Source organism: Mustela putorius, unplaced genomic scaffold (genome assembly GCF_011764305.1).
Source record: "Mustela putorius furo isolate JIRA1106 unplaced genomic scaffold, ASM1176430v1.1 tig00003846_pilon_pilon_pilon, whole genome shotgun sequence".
Taxonomy (NCBI): Eukaryota; Metazoa; Chordata; class Mammalia; order Carnivora; family Mustelidae; genus Mustela; species Mustela putorius.
In genome coordinates this window covers 5961011-5981771 of record NW_025421999.1, presented here as the reverse complement: position 1 = coordinate 5981771, position 20761 = coordinate 5961011, and the positions used below count along the sequence as shown (strand labels likewise).

At 35.8% G+C, this 20761-nt stretch overlaps 1 protein-coding gene and 1 long non-coding RNA gene across 2 annotated transcripts; both read left to right on the top strand.

The window, feature by feature from the left end:
- The first annotated feature begins 8671 nt into the window (after window positions 1-8671).
- On the top strand, window positions 8672-17985 carry LOC123386946. Its single transcript, XR_006601499.1, has 5 exons — window positions 8672-8735; window positions 11082-11133; window positions 12788-12841; window positions 17168-17251; window positions 17841-17985. It is a non-coding gene; the product is annotated as an uncharacterized LOC123386946 (long non-coding RNA).
- LOC106007283 (cytochrome c oxidase subunit 6A1, mitochondrial-like) lies at window positions 11630-11982 on the top strand. Its single transcript, XM_045063144.1, has one exon. The coding sequence runs from the start codon at window positions 11645-11647 to the stop codon at window positions 11978-11980; it is 336 nt and encodes a 111-aa protein (XP_044919079.1). The 5' UTR covers window positions 11630-11644; the 3' UTR covers window positions 11981-11982.
- Window positions 17986-20761: the final 2776 nt, after the last annotated feature.

Sequence of the window (20761 nt, the reverse complement as noted above, 5' to 3'; positions counted from 1 at the left end):
GGTTTCAGTGCAGCAGGCTACCCATAACCTAAAACAACAGGACTCTTTATTGATTAGGGCAGTATTTCCCCCTGTTTCTAATATAATGACATATATAGAAAAGCATTAAATGAAAAAGTACAGCATAGGGAATATAGTCAATAATATTGTAATAATGTTATATGGTGACAGATGGTGACCACACTTACCCCGCTAAGAACTGAGTAAGGTATAGAATTATTGAATCAATGTTGTGCACCTGAGACTAATATAACATTGTAGGTCAATTATATTTTGTGGGGGTTTTTTGGTTTGTTTTTAAGCTCTTTTTTTTTTTTTAGATTTTTTTTTTTATTTATTTGAGAGAGAGCATGAGCGAGGAGAAGGTCAGAGGGAGAAGCAGACTCCCCATGAAGCTGGGAGCCCGATGTGGGACTCAATCCCGGGACTCCAGGATCATGACCTGGGCTGAAGGCAGTCGTCCAACCAACTGAGCCACCCAGGCGTCCCTGTTTTTAAGCTCTTTTGAGAAAATGGTGACTAGCCTAATGGTTCTAGCAGCTTTAGGCTCTGCCTGGCTACTCTAAGGGCAGAGGAGATCATTATCTTGGCACACCTGAAACCCTTCTATAGGAAATTAGCATTTTGTGGTGCACAGCCAAGTTAAAATGAATTTAAAAAGATAGTAGTTTATTTCCCTTAGGAGACAAGCTGGTGGTCTAGGGCTTATATGGCAGCCAGCAACTCAGACCAGCTGTAGCATCAGTACCCCAGGGTAGTTTCCTTGTTCACATGACCCTAGATAACTCACCACTGGCTTCATGTTTCAGGAAGCTAGACGAAGGAATGGGGAAAGGAGGGCATGACTTTCTAAGGGTATAACCTGAAGGTGGCACACACTACCTCTTCACACACCATTGCTAAACTCAGTAAAAGTTAGTAAAAACTTTGTAAAACTTAATAAAAGATAGGCATGATTACAAGGGAACCTGGAGAATATAAGAAAGAATGAAGAAAATTTGATTTTTATAACTAATGATATTATGGAAGAATAATCCAATACTGGGAAACTAGTGGTCTTTCTACTATCCACCCTTCTGATCACCTGAATCTATATGTGCATTTCTTGGTACACATGAATCATACTTACCTCTTTTTCAAATGATGTAATTCTATATGTCCAGTAACTTAATGCATTCAGCTCAAACGTTAGAATCTTAATGACATATATCCACCTATATGAGGTCCAGATAGCCTTGTTGGGGTGGGGAAGGGGCTGGTAACCTATTTTAAAAAAAAAAAAAAAAAAGAAGTTATTTAAACCTACCCCCAACACACACACACACACACACAACTTATATACAATTGTGGAATCAAAAGAAAGTAAGGTCACTAAAAAATATATCCTGAAAAAGGGGGAATGGGAAATACACAGTAGACCCAAGATCACTTAATAAGTATCAAATCACACTGGATAGAAACAACAAGTACATCCCTGCCTTGGCAGTGAAGCAAGTTCCTTGTTTGTTCCATTTCAAAATTCCTGATTCTATTCTCTTGGAGGAACACCCTTACACACTGTCTTCCATTTACTCCTAAATTTTCCTCTGGAAGGTTCTTCCTGTCCATTATCTCTAATGACCACATTTAAAGTGAACAATGGATAGCTGACCCTTCTTGATGGCTGCACAGCTTTTCCAGCTCCATTCTCGTTGCTGCTCTTTTGAAGATATGGGCACTACTTACATCACATACTCTTTGGCATGGATGCTTGAAGCTTCTTTGTCAATATAGCCCTCTAGAAACTCAATAGATTTCTAGTATATCTGCATCCAACAAACTCAAAAGTTCATGTAACCAACACCAAAGTCTTGTTTGTTTATATTTTTTAAGGCTAAAGACTATCTTTTTTATTCACTACTCTCTCTGCTCATCCCTCTTTCTTAATGTAACAGACACCACCTTACAGCAATCTAGATAGCAGGTCTAGGTGAAAAGACAATCCCCTTAATGATTTCTGCCACCATGTTAGCTTTCTTTCTCTAGCCTAAAAATCTTAAACTGGAATTGTTTGAGAAATATGTGGGCCTATCTCTTGCTAGCTTCACAGCCACCTCATATAAATGATTTTGTAAGTACAAAAGCAGTTTTTCTTTTTTGTTTTAATTTTCATGGTTCCCAGTGACCAGTCACTCGGCCAACTTGGATTGCTGAATGCAGGTAGAGAATGCCCCTCCTCCTTGCTGTATATTTAAATTTCTCATTATAAGCTGATTGGCAATAACCTGAGTTCATTTTACATTTGCAGAATTTGTTAAAAGACATCACTACATACCAATTTATATTGGCATTCCGGACTTTTCAACTATTTCCCTAGAGTTCTAGTACCAGTGAGCATATGGTCTAGTTAACAAGATATCAGAAACAAAATTTTACCAAATACTTTTTAACAACATTTCAACTTTTCAGCCAGGAATATCTGTCTCTTCCCTGCCCACCTCCTGTCAATTTAGCCAATTAATATTATATTTTTCAAGATGTGTTATGTCATGACATCACTTTCAGGTGCCAAATTTTGTGGCAATAAAGACTCAAAAGTACTTAAATAAAACAAAAGTTTCCTTCTTTCTTTTTTAATAATAATCTAGATATGAGTTGTCTAGGGTCACTAAAGCAGTTCTACTTTACAAGAGCACCCAGACACCAGGATCTTTCTAGATTGTTGTTCTACCTTTCCTAGTGGGTTTTTCTTTCCCATGTAGTTATTAGATGGCTCAATATTGTAAACGTATTTCAGAAAAGAGCATGGACAAAGAAAAAAAGAAAGATATGTTTCTTTAATATAACTGAGAAGTGGATCATACTATTCCCTCTCATAGACATCACTGGCCAAAATTTAGTAAAGCCAGAAGTACCTATGACGGGGGATGTTGGGGAACGAAGTTTTTGGGGAAGTCCTATGTTCACCCTGGAATTCTATTATTAAGAAAGAAGAAGAGAATCTAATTTGGATGGAAAATATCAGTCTTTTTCACAAGTTCATTTGTTTTTAAAAAACAAAACAAGGGGCGCCTGGGTGGCTCAGTGGGTTAAGCCGCTGCCTTCGGCTCGGGTCATGATCTCAGGGTCCTGGGATCGAGTCCCGCATCGGGCTCTCTGCTCAGCGGGGAGCCTGCTTCCCTCTCTCTCTCTCTGCCTGCCTCTCCATCTACTTGTGATTTCTCTCTGTCAAATAAATAAATAAAATCTTTAAAAAAAAAAAATTTAAAAAAAAAAAAAACCCTTAAAATGGAACATTTAGTTTTATTTCCTCCAGTTAAAAAGTACATATAGAGAATCCATGACCTTTAGAAATGGAATTTCTAAAAGAAAAATGAAGTTGAAAAAAGTTCTAGATTATAGACTTCTTTGGTTTACCAATAATTTGTTAGTAGATACTTAAAAAAAATTTATTTCTATCTGAAAGAGAGGGATAGAGTGCAACCAGGGGAAGCGGCAGAGGGAGAAGCAGGCTCCACGCTGAACAGGAAGCCTGATGTAGGTAGGGCTCAATTCCAGAACCCTAGGATCATATCCTGAGCTGAAACGAAGGCAGATGCTTAAAAGACTGAGCCACCCAGGTTCCCCCGTTAGTAGATACTTGTTAAAGGCTCCTTCTATGAACTATTCTTTGAAAAGAAGTCCTCTTTTTTATTACTTTAAAATATGGATTTTTTTTTTAATTCTTGCTACCAAATATTTGATTTCTTAGCTTAAGGGAAGTTGAATGTTTTTCATGTATTTAAGACACAATTATATTGTGAGACACATTATATATTGAGTTGTATCTAGAATATGCTCAGAATATGAATTATAGCTACTATTTGCAAAAGCAAAGGAGAGAGCTGCAGTGAATGAGTTTTTCCTGAATATCTGACATATTTTTGTGTAACTTCTGATTTTGAAATCTAAAAAATTGTTATTCCTCATCACATTAACTAATACTAGGTTATTTAACTTCAGGGGGAAAAAAGTAGTTCTTTTATAGATTTAAAAAATATCATGCCATACCATTAATCACTCAAATCAATACTATTTTATACACTGCCAGTGATATTTATCAGCAAGCTAGGGTATTAAAATTGGCTCTCCCCCAAATCAAGTATCTCTTTCATGCATGAACCAAGGTCTTGGTAAAATAATATATTTCTAATATGAGAGCTATAATAATGTGAGGATTTCTTTGGACTTTGAAGTTAGATTTGAGTTGAGACTCTTCAGTTTTACCACTTATAACTGCACAACTTGGGAGAATAATGTACCACTCTAAGGCTTAGTGTTCACATCAATAAAGTTCAAGTAATAGTAGCATGTATTTTTCAGATTAATGTTATTAAAAATTATTATGCATAGGATGTATTTATAGAGCCTAGCATATGGAAACATACAATATTTAGTTGTATGGGATGTCCCATATATATTTGTGTGGAGAAAAAAAAATGCAAACATAATACTGCCTAAAATGAGTTAGACACAAAAGAGTATATATTGAATGACTTTTTTTTTGAATGACTCTTTCATATACAGTAGAAAAACAAGCAAAACTAATCAATCAATGGTGTCTGAAGTTAGGACAGAGGGTTCCCTTATAGTGGGGTAGTCACTGGCAGAGAGCCTGAGAAAAATTTCTTAATTTTCTTGTAATATGTTGATTCTGAGGTATATGTTGATTAAAATAAGGTCATAAATTTGTAAAAATTCACCAAACTATTTGTGGTCCTATGATGTGTACACCTTTCTATGTATATGTCACACTTCAATCAAAATTTTCTTTATAGTCTTTTGACAAAAGAAGGTAACCACTGATTAGAAACCCTCTCAGCCAATTATTTTTTTAAAGGATTTTATTATTTTTAAGATTTTATTTATTTATTTGACAGAGAGATAGAGCCAGAGAGCACAAGCTGGGGAATGGTAGAGGAAGGGGAGAAGCAGGCTTCCTGCTAAGCAGGGAGCCCAACACAGTAGCTCCATCCCAGGACCGTGAGATCATGACCTGAGCTGAAGGCAGAGACTTAACCAACTCTGCCATCCAGGTTCCCAAAGATTTTATTTATTTATTTGAGAGAGAGAGCAAGCAAGCATGTGTCCAGGGAGGGCAGAGGGCAAGGGAGAGGGAGAAGCTCAGACTCCTACTGAGCAGGGAGCCCAACCCAGGGCAGGGCTCCTTTCCAGGACCCCTGAGATAATGACCTGAGCTGCAGGCAGACCTTCACCACTGAACTGCCCAGGTGCCCTGGCAATAAAAATTTTATGTAAAGCATGTATTTTTGAAGACTTTGTATTATTCAAAACTCACCTAATCCAAGACTGAGTATCTCATAGAAATAAATGCAAATAAGCATTTGAATTATTTTTTTGAAAATTTGGTTAATAAAACTAGATTTTGTTAATATTTTATACTACTTTAAACTAGCAAAATCTGAATTAACATAAAATGCACATCATTGTAATTATTAACATTTCAGTAATAGCTAAAAAATATTGCATTTTACCCTCTCTTTGGCATTATAAATATTCCTGGTGTCTAATAGAATATTTGGTAAATGCTCAATAAATATATACTGAAGGGCTGATTTTTGAAAGATGGTTGCATTCTTGTATTTCGAAGGGTGCTATTCCTCAAAGCACTTTAACATGTAGAAAAGAGAATATATGAGGATGCTACACCCAACATGCAGTTAACTCTTTACAGTTTAAATTTTCTTATATATAAGGAAAAATACAAGTAGTAGCTTATTTTCCAGAGTATTTATCACGTGTATATATCAGTGTACAGTCACTGGTATATGAAGTTTACAAATGTTTTTTGCTTTTAATTCTCACTCTGAATCTCTAAGAGGTATTAATCTTCCCATTTTTGAGATCATGAAATTAAGGCATAGAGAGGCTAAGGAATTTGACCAAGAACACCCCTAGGAAGAAGAGTAGAATTTGATACTAAGCATTCTACATTCCGAGAAAGTGAGCATAATTTACACTACTCTACCACCAGGTAGAAAATTCTTCTAGATTCTTCTCTCCCATCTTCTAGCAAATCATTAAAAAAAAAAAATCTTTTCTTTTTTAAACAAATACGAGTTTCTGTGATGCTGAATGCAAAATGTGCATGATATTGTAAGATATAAAACAAAATTTTCCATTCAGAATTTTTAACTCTTATAAGTGGCTCCTTTTTGGGGACTCCACATTTCTAGTGCTGGTATTTCTGAGGAAAATTGTGAGTTCTACATAACAGTATTTTTCTTAATGAAGTAGTTAAGTGAAGGCAGCAACAAAAGAAAAGTCACTGGAGTTGAATGAGGTAGTAAATAACTGAAGAGATTATACAGCAAGTGTAGAATTTTCCTTTTGCCTTTTATGTATTCAATTGAAAAGAAACTGTATTTTACTTCTGAATTCAGTTTACATCTTCTAATTTGCCTTCCATATTTAAAATTCTATGCCATGTGGAAAGAATTGCTTGCTTTAAAAATTGATGAACTCGTATGGTTATACTTTCCTAAAGAAGTCTTTCTTGTTCAGTTGTAAAAATATTCCTCCTGAGACTTAAAATAACCTGGCTGGTGTTAAATCAATTAACCAACCAATAATAACCAACATTAGTGAACTTTAGTGTGGTTGCCCCTTTGACGTTGTTATACAGGTTTTCTAATCCTGTGCCCACAGAACAAAATACCCAATTAATATAATGTTTAAAATAGGAATCAATTTAACAATGCAAAAATAAAAACAAAACAAAACCTCTCTTTTTTTCCTATCATATAGACAAAACAACTTGTTGACCACAATTTTTCACTTTTCAGCTGACTGTCTCAGCTTTGCATAGACAGTGTCTACATTTAATTACATTACTAGTTGATATTCCTTGGGTTTCTTACACCAACTCTTAGAGCTACAATCATCTTTTCTATGAAAGACTTATTTTTCTACTATAACTAAAGGAATGTGGTCATTTTCAGTTTAAATTTTCTTTCCTCTGCTAATTACCATTCTTGCTTCTCAAATCTAACAGCTGCTGCCACTGCAATGAATAAACAAATCAACTTCACAAGATCCTTAAGAGAGATTTTTAGCAAGATGTCCTCAGAAGGCAGAGGTAGCAAACATAATAAAGATATCCTCTTGCCTAATACAAATACATAGCTCTAATTTTTAGAAACAAAATTAGGAATGTTAAAGTAATTAAACAAGAAGGCCATTAGGCTAAGGTGGCTCAACTGTCTTCATAGCTTATGTAAGCAAACCAAAACCTCAGCCAGAGTCAATTCACTGGAATCTGGGGAAAAAAAAGGACACTTAAGAACAATCACAAATAGCTAAGCTTTTCCAAATAAAGCAAACACTTAAGGTATAGCCAAAGGAATACTTTTCCTTCCTTTGCTTCCCATGTTCTCTACAAAAACCTCTTCCTTCAAATCCTATCGGTACAGTGCTTCTAACCACTCTCTGTCTGGCTCTGCCTGATTCTAATACATTTTTGCTCAAATAAACTCTCATAAATTTTAATGTGCCTCAGTTTATCTTTTAACAGGGGGTAAGTGAATAATATACATTGAGATCTATCAGCTGAAGAATTAATGTGCCATTTTAAATCTGAAAAGAATGGATTTATAATTCTGTACTTGCTAAACCTATGTCTTATAATAATGAAAACATTACTTAAAATGAAAACATAAGTTATTACTCAGTGTGATGTAAAACAATTTGGATATCTGAGGAAATATTTGCTTTCATAATTTATAATATATGATATATTCTATGTACATGTTTAGCAGTATACTTAGGACATTACAAATAAGAAATAATAAAAAAGATGCATTTACATTTAATCAAATGATCTTAAAAGCTTTCTGTGTTTCATAAATCTAATGGCAACTAAATTAAGTTCTTGGTTAATTAAAACAATAGGGATATTATAATAAAACATATGCTCATCTGTGCAGTTTTCAGATTTTGTGGCCTTAAAATATCTTAAAAGATTTTTTTGTGCCTAAGTTTTATTTTTTTAAGTTTTATTACAAAAATTTTCTAGTAAGTACAGAAGTACCAAGTCATGAGAAGAACCATGCAGCTTCAACAGTCATCACTTCAAGGCCATTCACATTTAAGAACAGACATATTTTTCACACCTAAATAAGTCAGCACTATCTCTAAAGCAAAAGAATGGGAAGCAAAGCGTTTGGTGTCTACACCTAGCTCATTGGGTGGCAGTATATTCAATTTTATAACTTGGAAAATACGAGTTTACAGGAGGTTGCAACAAAATTTCCTCTTTAACCACAATAAAAAAGGAATAATTAAATCCTCCTGTGGCCCTATAGCAGGGAGGCTCACCCCACAAATCCAGGCCACCGGCATTTCATTCTCTAGAAGCACAAGGCACAGTCCGAAAGCACTTTCTTTCAAGGCTGGAATCCCAGGTACAGTCCACAGGACCCATCCTTTTACACGCTTTGCAGCTCTCCACTCTGCTCCTTCTTCCCGGAAGTCGCCGCCTACTAAGCCCCAGCAACCCCTTCACTGACTCTGCGTTTCCAGCCGCGCGTGCCCCTGAACACCCTTGGCCTGGACTTAGGAGCATGCGCGCTGGGAATCCCCGGCTCTCCCGAGATTCCCGAGATTCTCGTCTGCCACTTCCGGGGAAAGGCAACAGTTTGGCCCGCCATGTTCTTCTCCGAGGCGCTCCAGGCCAGCGAGCCGGGCCTTATTGTAAGGTAAGGAGGTTCAAAATGAGCTTGCGCACTGCTCTGTGTGCCTAATTATTGAAAAATAACTTGGTTTCATATTGGAACAAAAAGGATTTTTTGGTTGCACTTTAAAGAAGCTTAACAACAACAACAACAACAAAAAGTAAACACTGCTTTAAAAGTAAGTTGTCGTTTTTTCTCACTTGTTCTCCTCTGCTTTTACAACTAAAACAGCTACAGATATAGCCTTCTTTAGTGGTGAGGAACCTGAAACTGAAAGGTTTAGTTACACAAGGTCTAGAACTTTAAAATTAGAACGCCATGGTTGGAATCTAGGGCTTTTATCTTCATAGCCCATGCACGCTGTGGATCTGTGGCACATAAACTGTCATGGCCATTTCCGGAGCACATGACAGTCATCGCTAATCAATTTCAACACCCTTTTGCTCCTTGCTTCCATGTCATCCCAGAGTCCTTTTCTACCCAGTACTTTAAGAAGCCATTACCAATCAATTGGCGTTGGGTACAACTTAAAATCTGTTTTTTCCCCCTGGTCCTTGCAGTTTCCACTAGAGCAGGATGCCTCTTGAGAAATGATTAAATAGTGGCTACTTCCCTGTTGGGCTGGGGTTTAAAAATATGAAAATCCAGACTGTCATGTAGCTGATTAATGTTTTCAAAGTCTTACGTGAATAAATTTTAAATAGATTCTGTTCAGTGTATCAACTGCTTTCTGGAAACATTTTTCCTTTTTGGAAAGCTGCTTTGGACAGTTCATTAACATGACACAATAAATTAGTCATTTTGCAAACTAAAGAGTACTTTAAAACATTTAAGTGCTCTAAAATAATGCAGACTCCCCAAGTGCTCTCAGGGAGCAGGTTATGTGTCAGTAGACTCAAGGAAGGGTTTAAAAAAATTGTTAATTTAAGGCTCTATCAGGATGAGGTTAGGAAACAAACGGGGCCAAAGGAAAAGCTCTTTCAGTTTGATTGGGTTGGTAGGGGTGGATGAAATCCTGAACTTACATATTCTGACTTTGGCAGCTGCACCCGTTAATGGTGCCAGCCATGGTGGAACTGATTGGGCTTGAAAGATCTGGTAGTAGAGGTACCTAGTGGCACGCTCTCCATCATGAGGGGATATGATTTAGGTATTTGAAAAGTTTATTATTAAGAACATACTTTTCTTAATGGGTCATAATTATGTTTCAGCTAGAACTGATGTATGATTGTTTTCAACTTTTTTTTTTTCCCTGTGCCCCTCACATGGATGTGACATAGTCACATTGATAGTGGAAGAACATCAAAAGAGGAGGCTAAACAATGGCTTCAAATAAGTGATTGCATATCCCTCTAAAATCTGGGCATTCTTTCAGACTAAATTATCTGTAGGGAGAAATTGACTTAACTGTAATTTAAGTATTCCAAGATTTCTTTTTATATTGAGGTAGAAATAAACATCCTTTTCTTATTCTTGTCCAGTTGAAGTGATTAGAGATTTCAGGAAGTTCAATTAAAAAATTAAAAATAAAAGAAATCTCTGTGGTGACAAACATAATTTTTGAGCTTCATCCATCTAATTTTTGTTTCTTTGTATCTTTTCAGTTATTCTTTTTATGACCTGAGAAATTTTGCATTGCCCCAGTTGTTTGAATAAAAAGTCAGGTGTGTGTAAATTAAGCATACTTTGCCTGAACAAAGTGTATAACGAGACATCTGCTGCCAGCTTTGCCTCACACAAATGAAAAAAATCTGGGCAGCTCAACAAAGCCTCTGTCAAATCCATGGGTTTCATAGTAGAGACTCTTGATGTGACTGAATATTAGGCTGCTTCTGTTTGGTGGTTTCCTCTTTGTAATCTTTGATGAAATGTTACTTGAAGTTTATGGGATTTTTCTCTCTTTTTAAAAATTCTTAATAAAATTATATGGTAAGAAATACAAAGCAACAAGGGAGAAATGAGACAAGTACAAATGGTAAAGCAGAATCCAACACTTAGAATTTCTGATAGTTGTCTTTGTGACTATCAGCAGGATACAGCTGGACATCTTTAGAATGTGTATAGAACTCACTGTTGAATTTATGAAAATCATTTTCAAATGATTGTCATGCAAGACCAGAATAAATGGTTTCTTCAACTCCCCATGACACTGTAAAGCTTAGACTCTCCTTTAAACCTTCAGGAAATTGTTTGATGAGGGGATGCCAGTGATCCCTCCAGGAGAGACTAGTTCCTAACAATACTATATATTTTTGAGGATAGCAAAAACAAAAACAAACCAAAAACAACTGTATATGACTAAGGATAAATGTCTGCATTTGTTTCATATCTCATATCCTTTGTCTTTACTAGTTTTCTCTTTCTTCACAGGCCTTCCTCTCTACCTTCAGATACCAGAGAAATGAATGTGTTCTCTTCACAGGTAAATCATATAAGTTCTTAATAAAATGTGGCCTTACCTAGGGTTCAGTCTGTGTTCTTCTACATGCAAATAATCTACCCCTTGGTACTGTCCAGCATACTATTCAAACTGGCAAATATTTCTGGCTTCTTTTTGTCAAACATGGGGCTGTAAATATTTGGAGATCTCCTTTTTTTTAATTTGACCAGTAAAATAATTTTGTCCTTTTGTCCAGAAAATGAACATAGTTTCATAGATGCTTAGACATACACAAGTACACAAAAGCCTAAATAAGGGCCAGATATAAAGAAGCAATATTATCAAACTCACACTTACAGCTATTAGTTCACATTATCTCATTTCTGCTATAAAAGTAAATCAAGAATTGGTAATCTTTAGACGGTCACAGCAATTTGAATTCCCATTTGAATATGCTTGCTATTCATAAACTATGGGACAACCAAATACTTTGTAATCCCCAAAATCAACTAATATTGAATTTAAGATAGACCCCAGATGGTCCAGCTTGAAAATGGCGGCGGTGGCGTCTCCTCTGTTGCGGTTGTCTGGGCTGCTAGGTCGGTCCGGGGCACAGCTGGGGCGGCCCATGTCCAGTGGCGCCCACGGCGAGGAGGGCTCAGCACGCATGTGGAAGGCTCTCACCTACTTCGTAGCGCTCCCCGGCGTGGCTGTGAGCATGCTGAATGTCTTCCTGAAGTCGCAACATGGAGAGCATGAGAGACCCGAGTTCGTCGCCTACCCTCATCTCCGCATCAGGTCCAAGCCCTTTCCCTGGGGAGATGGTAATCATACTCTATTCCATAACTCTCACGTGAATCCACTTCCAACCGGCTATGAAGATGAATAGAACCTGGACCACCACCCAATGGGGACCACAGCACTGGTTTGGACCATGGCTCTGCACACGGACCAGAAAAGTCTATGGGACCATAAGCTCACCTTCCTTACTTGTATCAAATGATGACCAGTATACTGATCTTCCATCCCTTTGCTTGTGGCAGGAGATGGCTTAAATAAATAACTTAGATTGGTCAAAAAAAAAAAAAAAAATAGACCCCAGATGACTTTTCATTATCTCTAGAAAGAACACAAAGGTCTTAGATTTTAAAGCATTGACCTCAGTAATTTCCTCCTCATTTAATTTTATTCTAACAGTGACTACAGGAGATACATATTATCCTTTCTTTTCCCAGTGAGGAAGAGGAAAATAATCATGTAGGCAGAAACATTTGGATTTGAATGCAGGTGTGTCTGATTTCAAAGCATACTCTTTTCTGTAGCACTTGATATGGAGAGTTGGGAGTGTTGTTCTAATTTATCTCATGTACGCTTTTAAATATACTACTTTATTAAATGAGTTAAATCTCTGCTCAGAAATGACTGCTACTAGACCTGTTGTTAATATTTCTATTTAAACATATGGTATACTTTGATCTAAAATAGTCTGGAAAATCTACATATGAACAAATATACTTGAATGCTAAGTATGTGATTTCTCCCTAGGGAGATTATGGCAAGAGACAACTGAAATAAAATTGCTGACCAGTAACTTAATTCCAAGACATCTATCCCAAGGAAAGCATTCAGAAGAAAAAGAAAAAACTTACAGAGGTATAAATTACAAATTTTTCTCCTTTTTTTTGTGTAATGCCAGGGATTGGGCAAGGGAAGACAAAAACATACTGTCTGGCAACAGAAGACTGATCATGTAAGTAAATCTCCCATCATTGTAATACAATATTTTCAGCCATTAAAATATGAAAGTTTTGAAGACTATGGAAATATGAGGTAATATTTTAAATTATATGTGAATTTGGGCAAGGAAGGTCTTAAAGATTATATTGAAGCAATAAAACAGTGAATGTATGACGGCACAGAACAGCAGGGTAAATTTTTTGCTTTAAGCTTTCTCCTTTTAAGGATGTGGGCAGAGGGGAATCCTCTTACACTATTGGTGGGAATGCAAGTTGGTGCAGTCACTCTGGAAAACAGTGTGGAAGTTCCTCAAAAAATTAAAAATAGAACTACCCTGTGACTGGCAATTACACTACTGGTGATTTACACCAAAGATACACATGTTGTGAAAAGAAGGGCCATTTGCATCCCAATGTTCATAGCAGCAAGTTCCGCAATAACCAAACTGAGTTAAAGAGCCAAGATGCCCTTCAGCAGATGAATGGATAAAGAAGATGTGTTCCCTATATACAATGGAATATTACTCAGCTATCAGAAATGATGAGTACACAACTTTTGCATTGGCATGGATGGGACTGGAGGAGATTATGCTCAGTGAAATAAGTCAAGCAGAGAAAGCCAATTATCATATGGTTTCACTTACTCATGGAACATAAGGAATAGCATGGAGGACACAGGGAAAAGGAAGGGAAAAATGAAAGGGGGAAATTGGATGGGGAGATGAACCATGAGAGACTGTGGACTCTGAGAAATAAACTGAGGGTTTTAGAGGTGGGGAATGGGTTGGTCTGGTGATGGGTATTAAGGAGGGCACGTATTGCTTGGAGTACTGAGTGTTATAGATAAACAATGAATCTTGGAACACTACATCAAAAATATAATGGCATACTGTATGGTGACTAGCATAGCATAATAATAATAATAAAAATATATAAAAATAAATTTTCTCCTTTTAAGGGTTATCAAAAAATGTTTGAAGTATTGTTTGGAAGAAAAAGTTATTGGCATCTAGCTTTCCATGTTGCAAATATCAGGTGCAAAATTTAATATGATTTTGCATGTGGTTATGTAACATTTATCTCATGTTGTCTTGTATAAGTAAGACATTCTATACAACATGAGAGAATTAGAGATAATGTCTTTTCTATACCCTATTCTATCTGCCATCTTAGAGGATAATAACTGAAAACTTTGCAAAGGGAGTTAATTGGTTAGATCACTTGCTCACTTGCCAAAGTGATCCACCTTGTTGACTTTAAGGACCAAACATATATATGCAAGTAAAAACAGTCTCTATTATGTAAAAAACTTGGTATATAATGGAGAATGTCTAAATCGAACTTACTGTGTTTTAGATTTATTTATTTCAGAGAAAAAGAGAAAAAGCAGGGGGAGGGACAAATAGGGAGAGAATCCAAGTAGACTCCCCACTGAGTGCAGAGAGGGCAGGGCTTGAGCTCAGGACCCTGAGATCATGACCTGAGCTGAAACCAAGAGTTGGATGCTTAGCCCACTGAATGACCCAGGTGCCCAAACTAATTTTTTTAAAAATCTGTCTTAAGTGAGGCTTTGTTCCTATAGATATATAAAAGCAGTTATTAATATATTCTACTTATGATCAGATACATAAAATCCCAAAAGACTCACTAAAATATCCCAGAAATAAATGTACAGCTGAATTCATTATAAAAAGATGTTGAATTTTCCAGGGGTGGGGGGAACCCAGACTCTTCCTTAAATTCTTTCTTTCTTTTTTTTTAAGACTTTATTTATTTATTTAACAGAGAGAGAGAAAGAACAAGCAGGGGAAGCAGCAGGCAGAGGGAGAGGGCGAAGCACCCGATGTAGGGCTCCAGCCCAGGCCCCTGATATCATTCATGACCTGAGCAGAAGGCAGACACTTAACCAACAGAGCCACCGAGGTGCCCCTTCCCTAAATTATTCTTAGTGTTCTGTGTCAGTATTAGATCTGGAAACTAAGAACTCTACAACTGGCCCTCATTCCTGCACTCAAATATGACAAGTGTGCACATATTTCTCCTCATGAGTTTATATCATCAATGCAGCTCAATTCTTTCTTCTTAACCTGACTATCTATGCTGGTGGTCACTGATCTCAGGATCCACAGAAAGGTTTTAGAAGATAATTCCTAGACCCATATAGCAGATTTTCTGAAACCTCAAGAAAACCAATTCTTCCAAATTTCAAAAATATAGATCTTGGAGATCAAGTCAGGTACTTGAGTGCTTATAAATAAAAGCTTTCAGAAATTATTTTTGGGGTTTTCTTCAACACTGGGATATCAGTACCTCCTATGAACCTGATATCTGGGAGGAGGACTTCAATCTATATTTCTTCAGGGATGTCCTAAAATCAAAGATCATACTATTTGGGAGAAAATTCCTGGAGACATTTTGTATTTCTATGGTCTGTTTAAAATTGGCCACTGAACCTTAGACCCAGTGATTCACAGTCTCACTGACAGTTCAGGCACAGGCCCTGGGCAGTTCCATAATGGTTTTCTTCTCTAATTCCCTTTGTTTTTTCATCCATTCAGTCTACTTAAGAAGTTCTGCATCACAAGAACTATTTTTGCATCTTCAGTGATTCTGCTTGAAAGTCAACTCCATAGGGGCACCTGGGTGGCTCCCCTTGGTTAAGCATCTGCCTTCAGCTCAGGACATGATACCAGGGTCCTGGGATCAAGTCCCACATTGGGCTCCTTGCCCAGGTTATTTGACATGATGGGGTGGCTGTGAGATAGCAAATAGGTGGCAAGAATAAAAGCCCCATACTGTATTTTGAAATATTTTAATTTTTAAAGATAAACTTGATGACTTTCAAGCTCATCACCTTTTTTATTTCTTTGTTAAAAAGCTAGTTTTGGATACTGGTTTCCTTTCACATGAAGATACTATACTATAAATGATACTGGAAACAGCTTTTCCTGTATTCTTTCCCATCTTTGTAAATCAATCTTTAAAGGAGGGATTTACTTTTCTTCCATTTTCTAAAGGATGACAAAGACCAATAAATGGCAGTCTCAAAGGGAAACCACAACTAATATAATGCCTAAAAATTTGTGAAAGAGAACAGACTTGAAGAAATTACTCTATTTCCTGATCGTGTTAGTCATAAATGAAATGGTAGCCAGTTTTTTGAGATACTCCATGATGAAGACCAATTTATATTAGCAGAAAATCATGAGTATCCTATTATATACTATATTTTTCAAATGTGATAGATATTTAGTTAGCTTTAGAATGTAGATTTTCTTTTTTCAGTAAATGATTAATATGACTCTATTAAGTTTCATATTGAAACAGTATAATTAAAGGTAAATTTAAATACACATGTATGTACTTAATAAATAGTTACCATACTAGGAGCGTTGCTTGCTAAACACTCTTAAGATCTATCTTTGGCTGTGAACATCTTATGGGTGAATGAATATGAGAAATAGTCCCCACTGAAAAAGTAGAGTAAGTCACAATTATATATAAATAAGAACTCAGTCCAGTGGAAGAAATCTCATTTTTTCCAAACATAAACAGTTTTCAGAGCTCCTCTTTCCAGAAAGAAAGCTCAGCCATTGTCAAATAATATGTGGTAAGCTGAACTAACTTCTTTTATGTGAAGCCATAATTAGGGATACAGTCACCGATATTCAGAAACGTAATCTTCCCCTTGATGTCCTATATCTCTATGTAAAATTGCGCTCTTGAAAACGACAATGCAAAATGATAACTCAAAATCAAGATAGTTTCATTTAAGTCAGTTTAACTAAAGTATTCGGATTACTTTGGCTTTACAAACCCAATCAGTTCCCTGTTGGGAGTCACCTAACTCCTTTCAGCAATAAAGTAAAGAAAATTTAACCTACTAAATGTATATGCCTTGTGGTTCAAAGTTAAGATAAAAAAAAAAGTCCATTGTGGGCAAAGCCAATTTTGAGCCATATGTGTAGTTGAGTGATGCCTATTCTTATAGAATTCAAACAAGGAACCTGACTTTTTTCTTTAATTTCTACTTACATATTATAAATAAAGTACCCTGAGCTACACAGATATGTTCCTCATTTTAGCACAAATTTTTAAGGTTAGATAATTGATTCTAAGCAATGAATGACCACTTAACTTTTTTGTAATGACAAAATTCATTGCTTAATTAGTAATTTCTGTGATCTGATAGAGTAATTTGGATTGTGTAATTTGGATAGATAATTGTGATTTGGATAGAATAACTAAAACAAGGGATTAACAAGCATCTTTGTGCCCCAATATCACAATATTTCAGGACTAGAAAATCGTGGTACATTTAGAATGCTCTCATTTTACAGACAATGAAAGGCAGTATACTGTAATGGCTAAGAACAAAGTTCCTGGACTCAGAACCAGCATCAGATCAGATCTGCCACTTCTTGGTCAGTATATCTAGATAAAGTAAAAATTATTAATAGCATATAGCTTAACATTTATTGGATACTTACCATGTTCAAGCACTGTATTCATAGCACTGTATTCAAGCACATATTCATATTCTTAATGAATTCTCACAACTGTATGAGGTGTAGGTATTATTATTATCCACAGTATGAAGACGAGGAAATGAAGCTTGGCAAGTTTGAATAAATTGCTTAAGTTGGTAGAAACTCTGGTACTAAAATCATATTGGATTGAGACTAAAGACCATGCTATTATGTGCTACCTGTCCAGTAGTTTTTCTTAAATGTTCTTGAGTCTCAGTTTTCCCAATGGCAATGTTGTGCAACAATATCTCACTTGTGATAAAGAAAGAAATATGTAGTAGTACCTGGAAAGATTAAGCCCAAACTCTCAGTAATTAAAACTCATTTCTTATATCCAACCCAGTGATTTGTTCTTGTTGTTGTTGTTATTAAACAGTGTGTCACTTGGGCTTCATGTTTATTTCAAGCTGATCAGTGTGTATTGATAATGAGTTTTATTTGTTGACAACATATTGTTTCACAACCCTTCTACTCTTATTTTTAGGGCACACAAAACTAGTTTGAAACAACCTCGTATTATTTAAGAAAATGAGATAATCTGAAATATTTAGAAAAGAAGGAACAGTCTCCTGTAAATTGCACAAACTGTGGAATTCAAGAGAATTAGAGTTTCTTGAATAAAATGTGAACAGAAGCTTATTGGATCTGATTTGTCCATCTTATTTTGAGTTCTAAAATTATAACTTAGAATTTTTAGTAGGAATTTTCTAACTGATGAAAGCTGGGAAATTAAAATATTCCAAAATCTTGTTATGGTAAATTATTTGAGACTCCATAATCATACTCCTCAGCAGTATCCCATAAATAGCTAAACTCGGACTTACACTTTTACCATATTTCTCTAGATAATGATGCAGGGACTGATGAAGTGGCAAAATGGCCCGATGAGCTCATCGCACTCTGGGTATGGAGGGAGTGAGTGCTGCTTTTGGCATGCTTTGGAGTGGTGTAGTACAAGTCATTTAACATTCAACAATGAAATAATATATGGGAAAGTTGTAAAGTGCAGTTCAGCTGAGAGTTATTATGGCTAATGCTAATTCAATTCTATTTCTTTTGCTCTAAAGTGAAGACTAGGATTGGGAAGTGCTTTGTAAACATACAGTCACTTATGGATGTATAATTATAAAGTAATGAATTCTGCATTTTTCATTTTCATTTCCTAAATGTTTTCAGCAAGCATTATTGAGTGCCTAAATGTTTTAACATATAAATGTTTCACTTGTATGTCAAATTAAACATTTCAGAGAGAATAGGAATCAATGAGTTTTCACCCAGTGTTTTCTCCTAACTCTGGAATTATTGTCCTAATATTCACCCTGGCCTAATGCCTCAGTTCTTTCTTAGAATGCTCAGAAAGCAAGGAATTATTGTCACACAACTCGCCTCATGCTGTGTCCTGCTTTCTATTGCCAATTGTTTCTCACAGACCTATTTTTGATTCATATTTAGAAATGGGTAACTAGATAGAGTCGTGAAAAGTATTTTTTTAGATTACTCTCTCTGAGATTAAAATACAGTAACCATCCAAGTAGAACAGGTTTTTAAATAAATTTTCTGAGCTCCTTGGGACTACTCCCTGATAAGGATCTAAGAATGAAAGAAATGAAAGGGAAGTCCTCTCGTCTACCTTGAACTTCATTTTGTTGCCTTTATATAGCAAAACAAAAATTTTAGGAGAATTCTTTGACTGTCTTTTTAAATAGGCTATCAGAGTTTCCAAAGGTTTGTTTTTGTTTGTTTGTTTGTTTTTTTTGTCATCGTTGTTGGTTTTTTTGTTTTGTTTTGTTTTTTGGTTTTTGGTTTTTTAAGTTTAGCACTAATCTCATACTTACAGGCCTTCTTTTCAGAACTTTCTTTTTATTGCCAGCTTTCTAAAGAACTCAAGTTTTGTTTAACTGCTTTGCGTAGTTATTATTAGCACAGCCCATTAAAGCCCAGTGTTTACCTTCTTGGAGAGACTGAAGCAACAGGGCTGAAGTGTTCACTTGATTTGAATTGAAAGATTGCAAAGCAATTAGAACATAGTGTATTTGGTTGGGAGTCTGAAGCATCTGTTTAAGCATTCATTCTATACGATGTCATTCGTAATTGAAATTAGAACCATTTAGCCGTAATGCTTTTTTAGGGTCCATTACTGAAATTGTAATACTAATGTCAGTCCATGAATAAGGCTTTGAAATACAGGATAGGAGAATCTGCTTCCTAATTGGCAAAGTTTCAGGAGAGGAAGAACACTGACACATTCACATCCAGAGACTAAAAGTGTAACTGATGTGTAATTTAGCAATCTGCAATCCAAGAAAGTGTGTTTGCTGACAATGGACTCATTAGAACTTCTCTTCTACTGCCAAGAGGCACAGGGAAAAAAAATTAAATTTTTCTGCCAGTTCCTAGTGTTGATGGAGGAATCTAAGTGACCTTCAATGGGCCCATGGTTAAAAGGAAAGCTTTGTTTTGTGTTCCAGGAGGCCTTAAAACGGTCATTTTGTAACTCAATAAAGGTGTGTGTTCTAGGAAGTCAGAGGAGTTATTTGTTAATACACTAGGCTCCAACAGAGGAAGTTGGGTTAAATATGTCAGTAGAAAATTTATGATGCATGCAGGAGGCTTCCTGAGTTTAGGTTCCTGAGGGATTCTGTATTAATAGAGAAAAATCAGAAGGAAAAGCTTTAGTGTGAGACTCGAAATAGGATGGCTCCATGAGCTTTATAATTAATTTGGGATGAATTTTCTCAAAATAAAATTTACTGTTTGAGGCTAATTCAAATGATCCAGTTAGTAACTTACTGTACATAAAGCCAAAAAGTGTGTATGTATATTTGTAACCAATTTCATTATTAATATCTCTTGTTAGTTGAACGTGACCATTACCCTCTGCATTGGAGGAAGCTATACATCCTCACTGCTGGGGTACATATTTCTTTCATATTGCCATAAAACATTACCCTACAATGTTTTCCAAAAACCTATCACTGTCTTTTAGTTTTCTTCTTTTTAATTAAAAGAGTTGTTGATGTTTCAAGAAACCTAGAGAAAAATCTATAGCATCATGACATATAAATACCTTAGATTGCTAAGACATAAGGAATTTCCATTTGGGTAATAATTTCCACGTCTGCATTATTTTAAGAAAGCACTGAAATATGTTTTGAATATTTTACAGAGTGGTTAGAAAATTATTTGTTAAGGATTAATCTTAAGAGTACAATGCAAAGTGAAATTGTTGCAAGGTGTAAAGATATTCATGCAGTCAATTTCAGCTGACAATACTAATTTATAATAAGAACTAAAGTTATTCGTGTATAAATTTCCAACACTGAAAAACTAGGTAATTGGTATTTTCAAGCACTTACTAGTCTATGGGTAAAGATAAAGTAAGATTAGCAGTAAAAATTCAGACAT